The sequence below is a fragment of the Heliangelus exortis genome, chromosome 3 (genome assembly GCF_036169615.1).
Source record: "Heliangelus exortis chromosome 3, bHelExo1.hap1, whole genome shotgun sequence".
NCBI classification, from domain to species: domain Eukaryota; kingdom Metazoa; phylum Chordata; class Aves; order Apodiformes; family Trochilidae; genus Heliangelus; species Heliangelus exortis.
Window position 1 is genome coordinate 69,342,053 of NC_092424.1, and position 15,657 is coordinate 69,357,709.

Sequence of the window (15,657 nt, forward strand, 5' to 3'; positions counted from 1 at the left end):
TCTGACAATGGCATCCCATTACCAGCTCTGGCTGAATCAAAGTATTTACAAAACATACTACAAAATTCCTCTAGACAATCAAAATGAAGCAATTAGACCAGGTTTTATTACTGGCTTTTAAGGGCATTCTCAGGTCATAATTACTTCCGCTTTGTTAATGTAGGACACCCAAGAAATATTGTGCTGAAGAACATACCAAGAAACATTTCAAAAGGTGCAGGAACCACATCACCCTAGGTTGCAAGTAATTTTCCTCATGTACTTAAGAAAAAAGAATTTGAGGTGCAGCATGAAATCATTAGCCATGGAAGCTTTCAAGCTCCAAAAGCTTCTGTAATGAATATGTTCCTTTAGGCTTAATGCATTGTAAAAATCTGGATATTGAAAAGAGTGATTTAATGTCTATCATGGCAGGTTGTGGGGACAGGTTTTCAAGTTGTGCCTAGAAAGACAGCCTTACATTTGCTTTTTGTAACACAAAAAAAAAATCCCTGACAACTGTATTACAGAATATTGCCTGCAGCTGAGTTCTCTGCTAACTATGTGAACAAGGCAGCTCTTTCTTCAGTGTACAGCAAGCTGAGTACATATTTTTTGCTTCAGAAGAAAAAAAAAATTCTGCTACTGGAACAATCAGGTTGCAATGTTCCCATGCCAGAACTTTTTTGCCTTTCCTGCTCTTTCCCAGAGAGTGACTGAATCCACCCACTTCCAGCCATTGATACAAAAGCTCATAAAACAAGGGCAATCCAGCCTCAAGGAAATAACAGATTTGTGCAAGTGAGATCCTCCTCCCACTCAGCAGAGAGGAGATGCTCCTTAGCATATATGATATTGTAAAGACTTTTCTTTAAGAAGCTCAGTAAATACATGTGTCTAATTATGAAATACTGATCAGAGGCTCTCCAAGAGCGACATATGGGGACAGCATTACATATCTAACCTGAGCCTGGGATCCCAGACTTTGGCCTGGGTAACATTCACATACCACAGATTGGAGTCTCTTGTCTAGTTTTTGTTTTGTTTTGTTTTGTTTTAAAAAAAAAAAGCTAGGAAGGAACTGATTAGTCATGGAGCTGTGGAACTAGCATCCATACTGTGCAACAGCTTTGCATGTGTGAATGACAAAATGAAACGGATACCTAAAGATATGGGAGTCACTACACACAAAAAAATTTAAAAAAATTATAATCTAGAGAAATTTTAGAAGCCCTAAGCTGAAAATTTTAGTACTTAGAACTTTTTGCAAAATATTTCAGCTAGAAGAGATTGGTTTCTCCCCAGCTACGTTAAAAATTGGAAACTTTTTAAAATGACATTTTAGTGAGTTTTTCCTCAGAAACTTTAACCTGTGTCATCTTCTGTACTCATAGTGTGGCTAACAATGGTTGCAAAAAAAAACCCCAGAATACCAGAAAAACAGAAATGAAGCTACACTAAACTATTTCACACATGGGCCAAATATTATATAATACTATGCACATCCAAGTTCAAAGCTTTCAGAACCGACACACACTTATGTATAACACAACAGACATTTCTTTAAAAGGTTAATTTAAGGACTTCTACATCCTTGGGGAAAGGAGAGAGAACAGAGATCAATAATAAGAGTGCCTCAGGTTGACAGGGCTGTTTTATGTTTTCTTTGAGGGAGAAGGAAATCTGTCCTGAGCATAAAACCAAATGGGCTGTTTACTATTCACCAATTTCATAGCAAGTAACTGGTTTTAAAGATATAATATTTAGAGAAATTATTCTAAAAGATATGTTATTATGATAAATGGTTAATAATCGATGCCAAATATAAATACAGCCCAATGTCCTTATAAAATCTGCACCAATAAAACTAGAGGCTATTTAAAGCATTTGACTTTTGCATACAGTGATTTAGGTTTTGTAGCCTTTAAAACCAATTTTCAGATACTGCTGTACAGCAGGGAAGTAAGCTAGGAATAGTAATTAACTATTAGACAATAAGAATGAATTTGAATAAATTGAAAGTAGTATGTTAAGATTTAGGAAGGGATGTTTCCTTTCACTGGACAAAAATCTTTTAATAACTGTGATCCATACTAGACTGAGTGGGGCAATAAGCTGAGTATGCAGAGTAAGCTATATGCAGAGTATATCCCTCTATAACTTCAACAGTTATCATAAATTAGCAGCATTGGCTGAGATTGTTCTTGGTCTATTTTATAGTGAAACATTTTATTTACTGCATATATAATTACCTAAACATTTGTAGAAATTTAAATTGATCTCTTCCTCAGCTAGCTAGAACTCCATACACTTAGGTGTCCTATGTGCTATGTATACTTTTAAAAATAAACTCTGTTCTCAGTTTGCTCATAATACACTTCAAGTTAAAATTTGATTTTTTTAACTTACCATTCCCAGACTCTTAAACTCTTGTCATCAGATGTACTCACAAACCTTCTGTTTTCATCCACAAACACAATGGTGTTGACAGCTCCCAAATGCCTATCATATTCCTGAACAATCTCACCACTTCGAATATCCCACTACAAATAAAAAAGTCAGAATAAGACCTTGTTTTTTACTAAGCATGGTATTTTTTTAGAGTAAGAGATATTAAACAGACATACCTGCACAATTTTCTTATCTGACATTCCGGCAACAAAGAGATTTTGTTTATCTTCATCAGGATTGAACTTGACACAATAAGGAACCTTCCGGTTTGTGAATCTTGAAATACATTGCCCTGCAAGAGAAGCCAATCACAGTGCATCAACCTGCAAGTTCTATGGATTGATTAGCTCTTTTCAGATATTGATAAAACCCATTCACTTTACTTTTATTTTACTAAAAGCAGGAAATACTTTTTTAAAAGCCCTGAGAGAAACAGAGGGTAGAATTTACCCTGTTCTTGGATTTTACCTTCTTTCATATGCATTTACCTCTCTTTGTATACATGCACCTGTGTAAACTCAAGAACAAACTGTTCCCTGTCTTTACTACAGCTTTCCAACAACGTAGCTGCTCAGTACCCAGTATGTCATCAGGACTTATCAAGTCATCAGGACTGGTCAGGATATCACAGGCTGATCACTGACTTTGCACAGCATCACCTCTTCTTGACAAGTGACTTCAACTCAGAGAAAAATTCCTCAATCCTAAACCTACAAAACGGTAACAGCAATCCAGCTACAAAATAAACCACTGACCACATAGCCTCATCCATAAATATGCTGATTACATATTATCCATAATTTACAGGAGCCTGTTTTAATGCAGAAGCTCAATACATTTTTCAGGTGTCTAAATAACTAACTGAGTTAAGATTCAAGTCCAGAGAATCTGACTTACACTCTTCTGGCTGTCACCTGTATGAGTCGAGTGGCACTGCTAAACAAGAAACTTCCATCTTTTTAAAACATGGAAATTTCCTGTTTTAGGAAGAGACTTAAATTTAAAAGAATATTGACAAAATCTGTATCTTTTTATCTTAAGAAATTATTTGGAGCAGAATGTTACAGAGCCTCTCCCAGGCAGTTCTGCAAGAGCATCAGACCACCCCCCACTCCTTATACCAGCAACTCAATTTCTACCAACTTTTTGTATTTAGACTGCTCTTCAAGTTCAGGTTAACTGAAAGATCAAGTGAAATAATTATTCTAAATTAGCCATATTTAGGTCAGAAGTGTGATCTCATTACTTAATTTTATACCTGTAAATATAAACATGCAATTAACTTATTTGATAAAATTTTGTCTTTTTGATGAAAGTTGTTCTAGAATCACAAATAACTTTCAAGCCTTCTCAAATAAAAAGGCATATGAAATATGGGGACATAGGTAATGTACCATTACAGATAACAACAAAACATTTAGGAAAAAATGACTATTCATCCTGTAATGAAAGCCTAATCACTGCATTAAAAGACAATATATCTGGATACTCATAACCTACCTGTTTCAGTGTCCCAGAGTTTAAGATAGCGGTCATATGCAGCACTAAGAAACTGAGTGCCAGCATTATTAAAACAGATGTCTCGAACAGCTTTACTATGTCCTGCAAGATTGAAAAAATGTGATGATAAACTTTTATGCATTCATTCTTAGAATTAACAGTTTTTAGAAAAACATTATTCAAGTTAAACGCTCCGGTTTGTAACAATGCAAACAGAATAAGGAAATTGCTTATTTGAAGTTCTTCAGAAGCACCAGTCAAGAAAGATGCAAGTGAGAAAAACTAATTCCTAAAACAATGAGAATAAAATCCCTAAGTCCCCACACCTCTAAAGCACTAGAGAGAGAAACAATAGCATTGCCCAGAACCAACGACTGTGCATCATTTATAAATTGATATACAATCAGAACTTTCAGTACTGTTGGCTTCAAAGGTTGCTCTGGTCACAGTTAAAAGATATAGGAGGAGTTAAAAACACTGGAATGTCAACATCTACTGAAAAAGAGGAGATATATTTAAAGGAGAAACATTTTAAAGTAGTTAACAGGTATAAAATATGGGAAACATTGAATGAGGAAATGAAGAATTCTTTCATCTGGTGTCAACCTTGCTATCCATCAGCCCCAATGCTTTCACCTGACCTCTGTATCAGATTTGTAGGAGATCCCTTTAGTTAAAATACTGGCACAGTAACTTAAATACAGCAAAATAGCAGGTGAATCTGGCTGATAATAAAGACCTTTTGAGAAAAACTCAAACTGTTCAGAAAGAGCAGTCTATTGAGAGAGAACCTTTTTCGAGCCATCATCTTTGCCACACTGCTGTCATCAGAAATATTAGGAGAAAAAAGACTTCTTTGTTGTTACTCAACATATATTCATCCACTGTTCTAGAAATGTTCCCATTTCAAAAGGAGAATCAGATGCTTTTGTTCTGCATTGAAGGCTCCTAAGTTTGTATTTCTCTCCCTCTCAGGTATCTGCTTTAAAAAGCATCTGTTACATGAACAAAGACAACACCTGAATCTCAAAAAAACCCAACAAAAAACCCATTAAAAATTCCCATGCCTTTGCACTAGAAACTCAGCACAGCAGAGGGAGCCTATTTAAGGTGAGATCATCAGACCATGAAATGCTCTCACTGCATAAATACAGAGGGCTGCTGTTCTCAACACGAAGATGAGACAACTTAACGTCCCTATTTTGCCTTTGGGAAGGAGTCTTGCATGAAGTATTGATGACTGCAGTACACTAATGTTTTCTTTTAAGGGTCATAAGGTGTTATACATCAACACTAAATTGCTTGGAATAATGACAAAGCTTCTCTTAAGAACTTGCACCTTCTTCAATTCTTGTCACCAAGATCATACTAAATCCCATTTGCTGTGGATGCCTGCAAGTCCTCTGTATGATAAATTAATAAGCTAACCTAAATCATATCCTTCCAGGAAACTGCTTTAAATACAGATCAGTTTAGAAAAAGAGACTATTACCAATAAATGTCCGTAGACACCTTCGATCACCGTACACTTCCCACAGCTTGGAAAAAAAAAAAAAGAGATGGGGAGAAAATATGTCAATTGCTAAACAATAATGATGCTAAAATTAAATGCAAGTATGTACAGCATCACCTTTTAAGAAATTAATTGTTAACATACAATAACATCTATTGATTAATCACAACTATCTACACAGAAATTCACATGAATGCTCTGTCACCACCTTGTTAGCAACCCTCCCCCTTAAAATAACTAAAAAAACCCACATGACATTCCAACTTTAAGATTCTAAGGTTTTGCTAGTAAAAAAAAAAACCAACAAAATATTATCAGCTATTTATATATGATGTATGCTGGACAAAAATGAGACTAATTCATGACTACAAATGCTTCAGTAAAACACTTCAGCAGAAAACTATTCCTGGTTGTACAACTAGGCTTCATAGAAAATTTATTATTATAATAACAAAGGCAATAACCTGAGAAAGCTGTGACTTTAAGTAGTATTATTAGATGATTAACAGTTTTCTAACACCCACAATCATGTGTACAATTTCTATGCTCCAATGATTTCTAATTTAAAAAAACAAGTGAGAAAAATAAAAGTAATACAGACAAAAGGTATTTGGTAGAAATACCAAAAGTTTAAGGATTCCAAAATGCATTTTTTATATTCAATGATGACATAAAATATACACATGAAAATAGAGAAATAACTCACCTTAATTTTGCAATCCATAGAGCAAGACAACAGTATATGCCCAGAGAGGGGAAACAATCTAACTGCACTGACACCCTGTAAATAAGGACATAATTAAACAGTAAGTGGAACTTTTAGATATTTCCTCAGTTCACCTTCCCTAAGCAAAAACCTAAAGCTTATCTTCATAAAATACATACTGTATACTGCAAAGAAATAACCTACCAAGATTTAATTTTAGAAACAGCAATGCATTTTGTATTATTGTCATTATCAACAAATTGGTTTGCTTCAACAGCTGTATATATATATCCTCCTCCAACTCACACAATTACCGTGGTAAATAAAGCAAAGAAATAAAAATTGTGGGGTTGGGAGACTCCTTCTGTAAAACAAGCCTTTTCAGGTGGGCAGATGAGGGTTTCCCACAAAAAAAAAAAAAAAAAATTCTGGCCAACTCTATTTCTTATTTATATTACCAGGGGCTTTGACTCACTGGGCTCAGATTCCCATCTATCTGTATTCCAGGTACTATTTGCAGGGGAAGGCCAAAGAACCAAGTACTCATTGTCTGATGTCCCTTCTTTCCACTGAATGCAATTATTGTAATTATATTCCATCCAGTTGCTTCCACTTCTGCTTGGAGTTGGGTGCTTTATCTTCCCTATTATTGCCTACCCATACATCCCAGCTTTCATTTGCTCTTCCATCTACATCATTATTCATTTCTTGTTTGAAGGAAGATGTTATTTTATGCATCAGTCTGTCCTAATAAGATAACAGGCAGAGGAGTGACTAGAACTTTGGGGGAGGAGATGTTATTCTGGAAAGCATTGATAGCTGCAGCTCTTAGATGCAGCAGTCATTGAAGAGTTCAAAGCTGTGACTCAACTGAAAAAGGGTAAAAGCTGAAGGTGTTCTCTTTGTCCTCCTTTCTACCATGTTTCAGATACCATTAAAGTGTTGTCCACTGCAGAACCGTATTCCCTCAAGGAATACTGAAAATCAGAGACAAAAGAAGCAGCAAATTGAGTATAGGCTTTACAAATCTGGTCAATGGAACCCCTTTTTAATATCAAAATTATGTACACAGTGATGAGCTCTGGCAAAGGAAGAAACTAAAAGTTAGGTAGCACCATCAAAGAAAACTTTTCCCGAGGCAGACCTCTCAAAGGTAATAGCTGTGTTTGGGAATCCTGTAATGCTGGTGCACCACAACCACAAAACCTATGTAACTTTTTATACCTTTGATACAAAATAGACGTTAAGAATTTTCACTATTAAAAAAAGCACATTTTCAGGGACCTCTTGAAGTAGCCTTACTCTGCTTCACATGGTAGTTTAGGAAACAACTCCAAATCCCACAGAAGTCACTGAACAATATCTTTTCTTTTGAAGGAAGTCAGTATGTTCATGAAAAGGTAATGCAGGTTAACAACTGCATTTGAGCAGGGAAACACCTTGTGTGAGGATGTAATGCAACCAATGATATCATAATGTGGTAAAGACTACTCATTCCTGTTACTGATACTTTAGTTTTATAGAAATCACTAGCTTCAGACACAAAGTGAAGTCGGTTTTAAAGATGCATGATCACAAACAAATCTTCCTACCTTTGTGTGTCCAGACCACACATGGATTTGTTTCTTTGGAAGATAGCACTTCTCAGGTGGTACTGTGGAACGGAGATTAACTCCAACATCTTGAGGGACATGAAGATAAGATCTTCCCTGATAGTCATACATTTCCTTAACTGAAAAGGTAAACACAAAATTCTAAGCCTGTATTTTAAGAGGTTATAATCTTCAAAAGACTCCAAAGCCACACACATTAAAGTTTTTCTCAACACAGCTGCTCTGTTGTGAAGTGTGGGGGCGTGGGAGTGGGTAGGAGTGGAGAAGAAGAAAATCCCACTTCATAGGACATAGATGTGGAATCTTACTGACATTAATTGAGTTCAAATTAAGTAATTTCAGCAAACTATGCTTGGAAACAGATAATCTGAATATTAAGACAATCTCCCCTCTACACATTTTACTCATCACCAAACAGTAAGAGTTTTCTGGCCAATGAGGGTTTGCTTACAGTAACACTACATGGATTATAATGTACAACTGATTTTGCCATTTGCTTGCAGTTCACATTCCATCCAGCTCTGTGCTGTGTCAGTCACATCAACAGAATTACAAAACAGAGAAAAAGATCCATTTGGCCAGGTGTAGTGAAAAGCTGCTCATTAACTAGATTTAAGAAGTGACTGGACTGTCAGATATGCAGGGATGTATTAGCCATGGAAATGGGTATTTCTGAGTAGACTTGTGTTGGACAGACATGACATTAAGCTGTGCACTGATTAAATTAATGTCTCCGTTTCTTTCTGGGGTTTCATTACAGCAGTTCTGGTTGTACAAGTGACCTTCTGTGCATTTTAAGTATTTACACATCTACAAAATGGCCTATTTCTGGAATGTTTGTGTTTGAGAAGATAAAGTTTATTTTCTAAGATCTTTCACTGTGAAACTTCAGGAAGAAGACTATGAAAAATTGGATAAATATTCTACAGGAGGCTCAATGGCTAAAACTTCAGCTTTGCTATGTTGTCACTATTCAATAAGCATTGCCATGATCTACTACATGACCTACTAAGCAGAATGAAGTACTAATGTCAGCAATGCTTATTTTATAGCTACTTCTTTAATGCATATAAGAAAGGATGCTCCAGCTTCTGCATGTGAGATGGGCTGTAGAAAGTGGTAAACAAAGAGGGACTTGGTTTACCTAGCTACCTGTGCCAAGCCATGTAAGGCAGGGCCGTTTTGCATGCAGAGTGTTGAAATAACAGTTTCCAAAGATCACTTGATTTTACTTCGTAAAGCACTTTCTTTGAAGGTACCACATTCTATAAGCTTCTATAGGGTAATTATTTGATGCACAGTTATTCATAGTATGACAGCAAGAACATTTACATTGAGAACTGAGGAAGTATAAAGTCTAAGCGATTTTCTAAATTGTACATAAGCCATAACTCAAAGCACTACCTGCTGATTAAAGCACTGACACATAAAACTGCAGCAATTCTGAAACTGAAACCAAGCCAAACTCCTAACTTTAGAACATTTGCTCTGCAAAACAGGAAAGGGATATGTGCATCTAGCACCATTAAAAATAAATAATAAAACCAGTACCCTGAAAGATGACATTTCCATGCTGCTCTTCACAGTATGAAGTGGAATTAGTCCAAGTTTCTCTCTTTCTCTGTCCTTTATGCTTATGCATTTGAGTGCTATTATCTCCAATACAGAGACATCAAGGTGTCTCACCAAAACTGCTGAAGCTGTCTGCCATCCTTACTAATTAACACAGCAGGCAAGAAAACACAGTGAGCAAGAAAATGAGAACAGGCAGGAAGATGCCATTACCATGTAATATAGTCTTCTCCTCTCCAGGTTTATCATCTTCTACTTTTCCTCTCTTCTGACGCTTAGCTGTTATTTCATCCAACTCCTTCTGTTCTTCCTGGAAAAGTACAACATGAACTTGACTTTTAAAAATTTGGCATTTGGAATCACCTAACAACAATCCAGAATGGCACTTATCGTTTGCCTACAACTAAGAACACATTTCTTGCTAAACGAGATGAGAAATTTTTCTAAGCATCAATAAAGAGAATACTTTTATCAAACCCAGAATAATAAAAAAGGTATTTACAATGAAAAGAATGAAATACTCTCTTTTAATTCATAAACTAAAGCAAAGCACCACTGACAGAACTAGAAGGATATCTATTGGTTGGGGGAGGTGATTGGTTTTGTTTCTTTTAATTTTTAAACACATTTACTTACAGTCCTTCTCAAGCTGCTTCTTTTATAAATAGTTTTAAAAATAGACTCTATACAGGGATACCATTGATTTTATTTTCAAACAGTCTTGTAAATAATTGAATGCAAAATATGCAGAACAACTTATTTGGACATATCACCTCAAATGTGTCTATTACCCTGAAACATAGCATGGACCTTCTGCTTGGAAAAACTACTAGTGCAGCTGGATCTCTGTTACAACCACTGCAATGTACTAACAATCTGTATCTATTGTATTAAAGTAGCACTTACTTCTGATGGTTTGGCTACTTCTTTTTCATCAACATACTTCGCCCATGGTCCCAGAAAACCGTCAATATTAGATGCATCATTCTCCTTGAATTTCTTCCTTTTTTCGATTTTCCTTTGTCCTGTTTCAAACACTGTCAAACCTGAAGAGGAAAACAGTGCATTGCCCAGCTGCTAACGCAGAATACAACATCATGGGTCACATCACAGTCAGTTTAAAAGAAAAAAAACACCACTACCACCTTGTTTCACTACACACAGCAAAATGGAAAAGCAATTGAGCAAAACTGGCCAAAGCACTGCTAGCACTTTCTAGCTAAAGATGTACAGTAAGAGAGGAACAACTTAAACTGTGTGTCATGGCTGGTTAGAGTAATTAACCATGTATGTACCTGTTTCTAGCAATATATGACTATATCAGTTTTCATACTTAGAGAAGAGTCCTAAGAATTTACTTCTGGACCCCATTACCTCTCTTAGTTTCTAAGGGAAAAAAAAAAAAAAAAAAAAAAAGTCCCCCAAACCCAAAATAAGACAAGTTTCCCAAAATCCCAACAATGACCGTGTATTTAAATTTAGTAAAAATGTCACAGAATCATAGAATGACTTGGATTGGAAGGGGCCTTTAAAGGTCATTTAGTGGAACCCTCCTACATTGAACAAGGGCATCTTAAACTAGATCAGGTTGCTCAGAGCCCCATTCAACCTGCTCTTCAATGTTTCCAGGGACAGGGCATCTACCACTTCTCTGGGCAATCTGTTCCAGTGTTTCACCACCTTCAGTGTAAAAAAAAAACTTTCTTCCTTACATCTAGTCTGAATATCCTTTTCTAGTTAAAAACCATTACCTCTTGTCCTATTGCCAAAAGCCCTATTAAAAACTCTGTTTCTACTGACACAGTAATATACCTCCAATCACAATCTTCCTCTTTCATATAAATGATATCTTCTCAACAAATGCTGTGCCCTCAGAAATCCATTAGTCAAAACCATTAAAGAATACAGATATGGGTGGAAAAAAATTAAGTAAAGAGATGTTAAAGTACAGACTTAAAGCTTTTCAAAAGGTTGTATATATAATTATGTGTAATTTTCAAACAATGTTTTCTTTCATCATCAGTAATACTCATCTAGTATAAAGAAAAAAAGAGCTGTGTATAAGCAAGAAGAAATAGAAAATACAAAAATTAATGTTAGTGATCATACAAGGAATTGTACATTAATGAAGAGTTTTGTTAAAATAAATTACTAAAATTCCATTATGAAAAGGTTATTTAAAAAAAATAACTATTAAATCTAAGTTACTTCTGTCCAGTATCTGTAGCTGCCATACCAAAGTAAGTCTATTTTCTTTATTGTACATTGAAAGCAAAGAGTGAAATAACCTTGGATATGTTCTGTGAAACAGGACATCGAAATAAAGAACCTTTGTATAAAATATGCATAAGATGCTAGAAAAAGATTTGCAAAGGAAAGCATAACTGTAAATTTTACACAGGTACAACTTTCCAATGCAAATAAGTCACTTTGAAATGTTAAATATCTTGTCTCAAAGTATTAATTACAAACCCCATGCCTCTGGTAGTCAGTCCTCCCAGTGGCACCTTATGCCTTCACCATTTGGCAACCTTCCCATGGTTTTTCTTTTCCAAATAACCCAAATAGCTTAACCCTGCTAAGCAGAGATAACAAGCAATTCCCAGCAGAATGCTAGAGGTTGCATACACAGTGATCCGTTTGCTACTGAGTAGTATAGTTAAGGTGACTAGCTGAATATACAAGTATCCTAATGCCCACATTATGACAATTTTAGCTAAGACAGAATTTAGGAGAACCAAAAAGGTCTATTTCGAATACACAGGTCAATTTGGCACATGTGAGGTTCCAGTGACAAATCCTGAATTGAAACTTGACATAATGATAACCTGAAATATTTGCTACTTCAGGAAAACAAAGCCACCCATTATCCCTCTTCCTTCTTCACATTACAATTCCAACACATCTCAGTTTACTGTGTCCTTGGACATGGGTTAAGACTCTCATAATTCACTCTCTTGCCAAATACTATTGCAGTTTTTTAGTGAAGAAGAAATGGAGTCATCAGTTGCAATTAATTTACTTAAGTTTCTGAATTATTTACCTTGATTTTTTTCAGCTTCTTCTACAGAACCAATATATTTGGTAGCAACTTCAGGGTTATCTATGGAGGGGTCTAACGCATAACCTAGAACAAGAAGAATAAAAAAATAGTGTTATTTCAAGTAACATTTTGTAAGGTGTTCATTACTCTCTCTCCCACCCTACCTTCCACATTTTTTTGTGGTTTTTCTTGTTTTGTTTTCTTTTTGTATTGGGTCTCAGGGAGCTAGGGATGAGGAAAGCTGAGACTTTGAAATCTCATCCACATTTCACTTGGCCTGGGTATTAGGATTACTACAAAATATTACCATGAGGGCCTTGAGTCCGCACTTCTGCCAGAATGCTTAAACTCATTTCTTTTCTTCTCAGTCTTTTTCAACAGGAATAGTTAACATAATACACAGAGGGAAGGTAGTCATAGGAAGCAAAGTCTCAGAATCTTTCTGGTGGGAAGGGACCTCAGGAGGCCCCTGGTCCAACACCCCGCTCTAAGCAAGGTCAGCACTGAATTCAGATCAGTTTGCTGGAACACCATAGCAACCTCTTCTTCTTGTAAGATGGCACAAGGAAAAGACTAGCTCCAAATCTTACATTACTGACTTGATTTTAAACAGATGCTGCTTTAGTTCAGGGCACTGTTCCTTTGCTTGCAAACCCACTGAGTCGTGCTGGAAACAGCCTGATGCTGCTGCACTGAGAACCCTGTGGCTTCACAGCCCCCGTGCTGCCCACTGCCTCTGCTGGATCACAGCAGTCCCCGGCAGTCCTGGGGATGGCAGATGCTGGAAGGAAGAGGATAGAGATGGGGAAAAAAGGAAAGCAAATGAAGCTTTCTAGGGCTTCCTGCGTATTTTGTCTCCCTCAGCAGAAATCACTTCATCCTCCTTGTGCCAGAGCTGGGAAAGATTGTTGCATCTGCTTGAAAGCAACTGCTTTAACACAGACGATATCAAAAGCAGCAATGGCCTTTGTTTTTTAAAAGAATTCAGTATTGACATCTCCATCTCCTGATTACAGCTATTGAGTGACATCCAAGAAAACCACCAAACCTCCTGTACTTTTATAAATAATTTATAAAATGTACCAGCATTTCATATCTATTCAGGATATTTACAATTTTTGATACTGAAGTTCTCATTTTAGTATGCGTATTTTTCCATTTCTCCATTTCCATTTTCTCCATTTCTCCTGAAGTGGATAACATGATCTTAGGAGAATAAGATAGACAAACTCATGTAGTTTCCAATGAACAGGTGCACTGAACAGTTACTGGCCACCAAAAGCTTTTTTTTTTTTTTTTTTTTTTGTGAAAGACTGCACCCTGGTGGACATATCACTAATTTTTATTAAATATTATTCACATTATAAAATGTGCCTTGAGGACCCAATGAAAATGTCTCTGTATCAGGAAAAAACCGAAAAGCTGCAACAACAATACTAAAATTAATCAGACACAAAAAAAAAAAAAAAAAAAAAAAATCAAATAAATCCTACAGCAGGTAATCTAATTCTTATATTTTTGTTGATTCAGAGAGACAATCATGAACAGTGGGAGATTATGCAGTCCACTCCTGAGACCAATGGCTCATACAAGTTAAAAACCCATTAACATCACCCCAATAGCAAAAGGAGATCATCTCCCCAATTGTTTCTCAGAAAGACTACTGTCCTAGAAGGTTGTCCAATTAATGTCTTTTTAGATGCTGGGGAAAAAAAAAAAAAGAACTTAAAAGAAGAGCCATTCTAAGAACACAGTGGCTGTTGCCACACAAAGGGAGCAATCCACCTGCAGAGCAACTCTCAAGGTTCAAACCTGGTAAGACCTTGTTGTGGAACACCATATGCCCAGATGCTTCATGAGCATCATATAGGGAGAGAAGTATGTACCAATACCTGCTTACAAAATGTAAATTCCCACTATCCCACAAAACAAAATAAGTTATTCTAGACTATTAATAGGATTTATTTCCATGGATAACCAAACTGAGCAGACACTGCAATTATACTTCTGCTAATTTAACTGCCTGCTTTTATTAAGCCACTATTTCAATGCGTTCTTTTCTGAGCTATAAGGTTTCTGTTAACAGCAGAGAAATATTACTTTGGTTTTATCTCAAAATCAATACAGTGGTTTCCTTGTCCTCCAACTGTATTGACACAGTCTCTGGGACTCTATTTGCTTGGTACTTGTAAAAGAGGGTCAGTATTCTAATGAATAGAGCCCCTGGGCCAAGCACAGCTTCCCGTGGAAGTAGAGACTTCTTATAGCTGGGTTGAATTTGGTCCAGTATAATGCTCATAGAAAAGCTCGGAACAATTTCTACTTTCTAGTGGATATGTGAAAGAGAATCTTTTTTTTTTTTTTCTGGCTGGGACTCTGAAACACAGCTGCAGAAGACAGCTTGCTTTTATCCTGCTCAGCTGGTGTGCCATATAATGTGCCCCAACTCCTACATCTCCTTCAGTTTTATTTGAGAGATATTTTATGCTGCATTTTAGGAAAGGTACAATTCCACCTCCATCTATAATTTCAGTGCACCTGAGAATAGTTGGTTAAATAATTAGACTTCGATGTACATTTCAGAAAGACAGCTAATTAAGGTATGTTTTCACTGTCCTGTGCATTGCAGCATACAGAAACCCAAGGCAGCACAGGTATGTGGAACAATACAGCTGTACTACCCCTTTCTGACTGCATTGGCCTCTCTGAAAAATCAAAGTAATCAGAGAATAAAGTGTCTACAAATGTAAGAGGTAATAGAAGCTGTAGGTATTGCATGTAACATGAATAGATGAAAAAGAATCAGAAGTGTTATTTCCAAGTCAGTCATTTTAAACTCAAAATGTCAGTCTGACTAATGAAGAATCCTGTTATAACTAAAATACTGAATACTCATAAAGATCTTTGAGATTCATGGACAGAAGATTGTTTCTTATTTCATAAAGACATTAATATTTTGTGAAGGAGGGATTTTAAAATATTAAAAGATGCAGTCATGCATGAATGAGGCAGTCCACTTCTAGGATGAGTACTAATGCTGAAATAGCTATAAAATGATTTTCCTTCACAGTTTGTGTGCAGCATGTAAAAAAATAATTATGCTGCATTACATTGAAAATTTATACATGCCCACATAATGAGGGAGAGTATACTGACTTATGTTTTCTTAAATAATGCTCAAGAGGATATTTTCAGGAAAAGAGACTATACCTGCTGAGATTAATATACAGAAGATATACAGAAGAATATATAAGATACATTAGATACAGAAGAACATACA

The 15,657-nt window shown here is 36.0% G+C and overlaps 1 protein-coding gene across 1 annotated transcript in view; it reads right to left on the reverse strand.

Annotated features, from left to right (window-relative positions):
- The window catches only part of CDC40 (cell division cycle 40), a 39,383-nt gene that overhangs the window by 5,863 nt on the left and 17,863 nt on the right, over positions 1-15,657 (reverse strand). The window contains exons 4-12 of the mRNA XM_071741177.1: positions 12,378-12,461; positions 10,241-10,380; positions 9,548-9,644; positions 7,742-7,881; positions 6,150-6,224; positions 5,423-5,468; positions 3,931-4,032; positions 2,607-2,722; positions 2,389-2,522 (exon numbers count right to left, since the gene is read on the reverse strand). Of these exons, the coding sequence (XP_071597278.1) occupies positions 2,389-2,522; positions 2,607-2,722; positions 3,931-4,032; positions 5,423-5,468; positions 6,150-6,224; positions 7,742-7,881; positions 9,548-9,644; positions 10,241-10,380; positions 12,378-12,461 (934 nt within the window). The remainder of the gene's footprint in view (positions 1-2,388; positions 2,523-2,606; positions 2,723-3,930; positions 4,033-5,422; positions 5,469-6,149; positions 6,225-7,741; positions 7,882-9,547; positions 9,645-10,240; positions 10,381-12,377; positions 12,462-15,657) is intronic.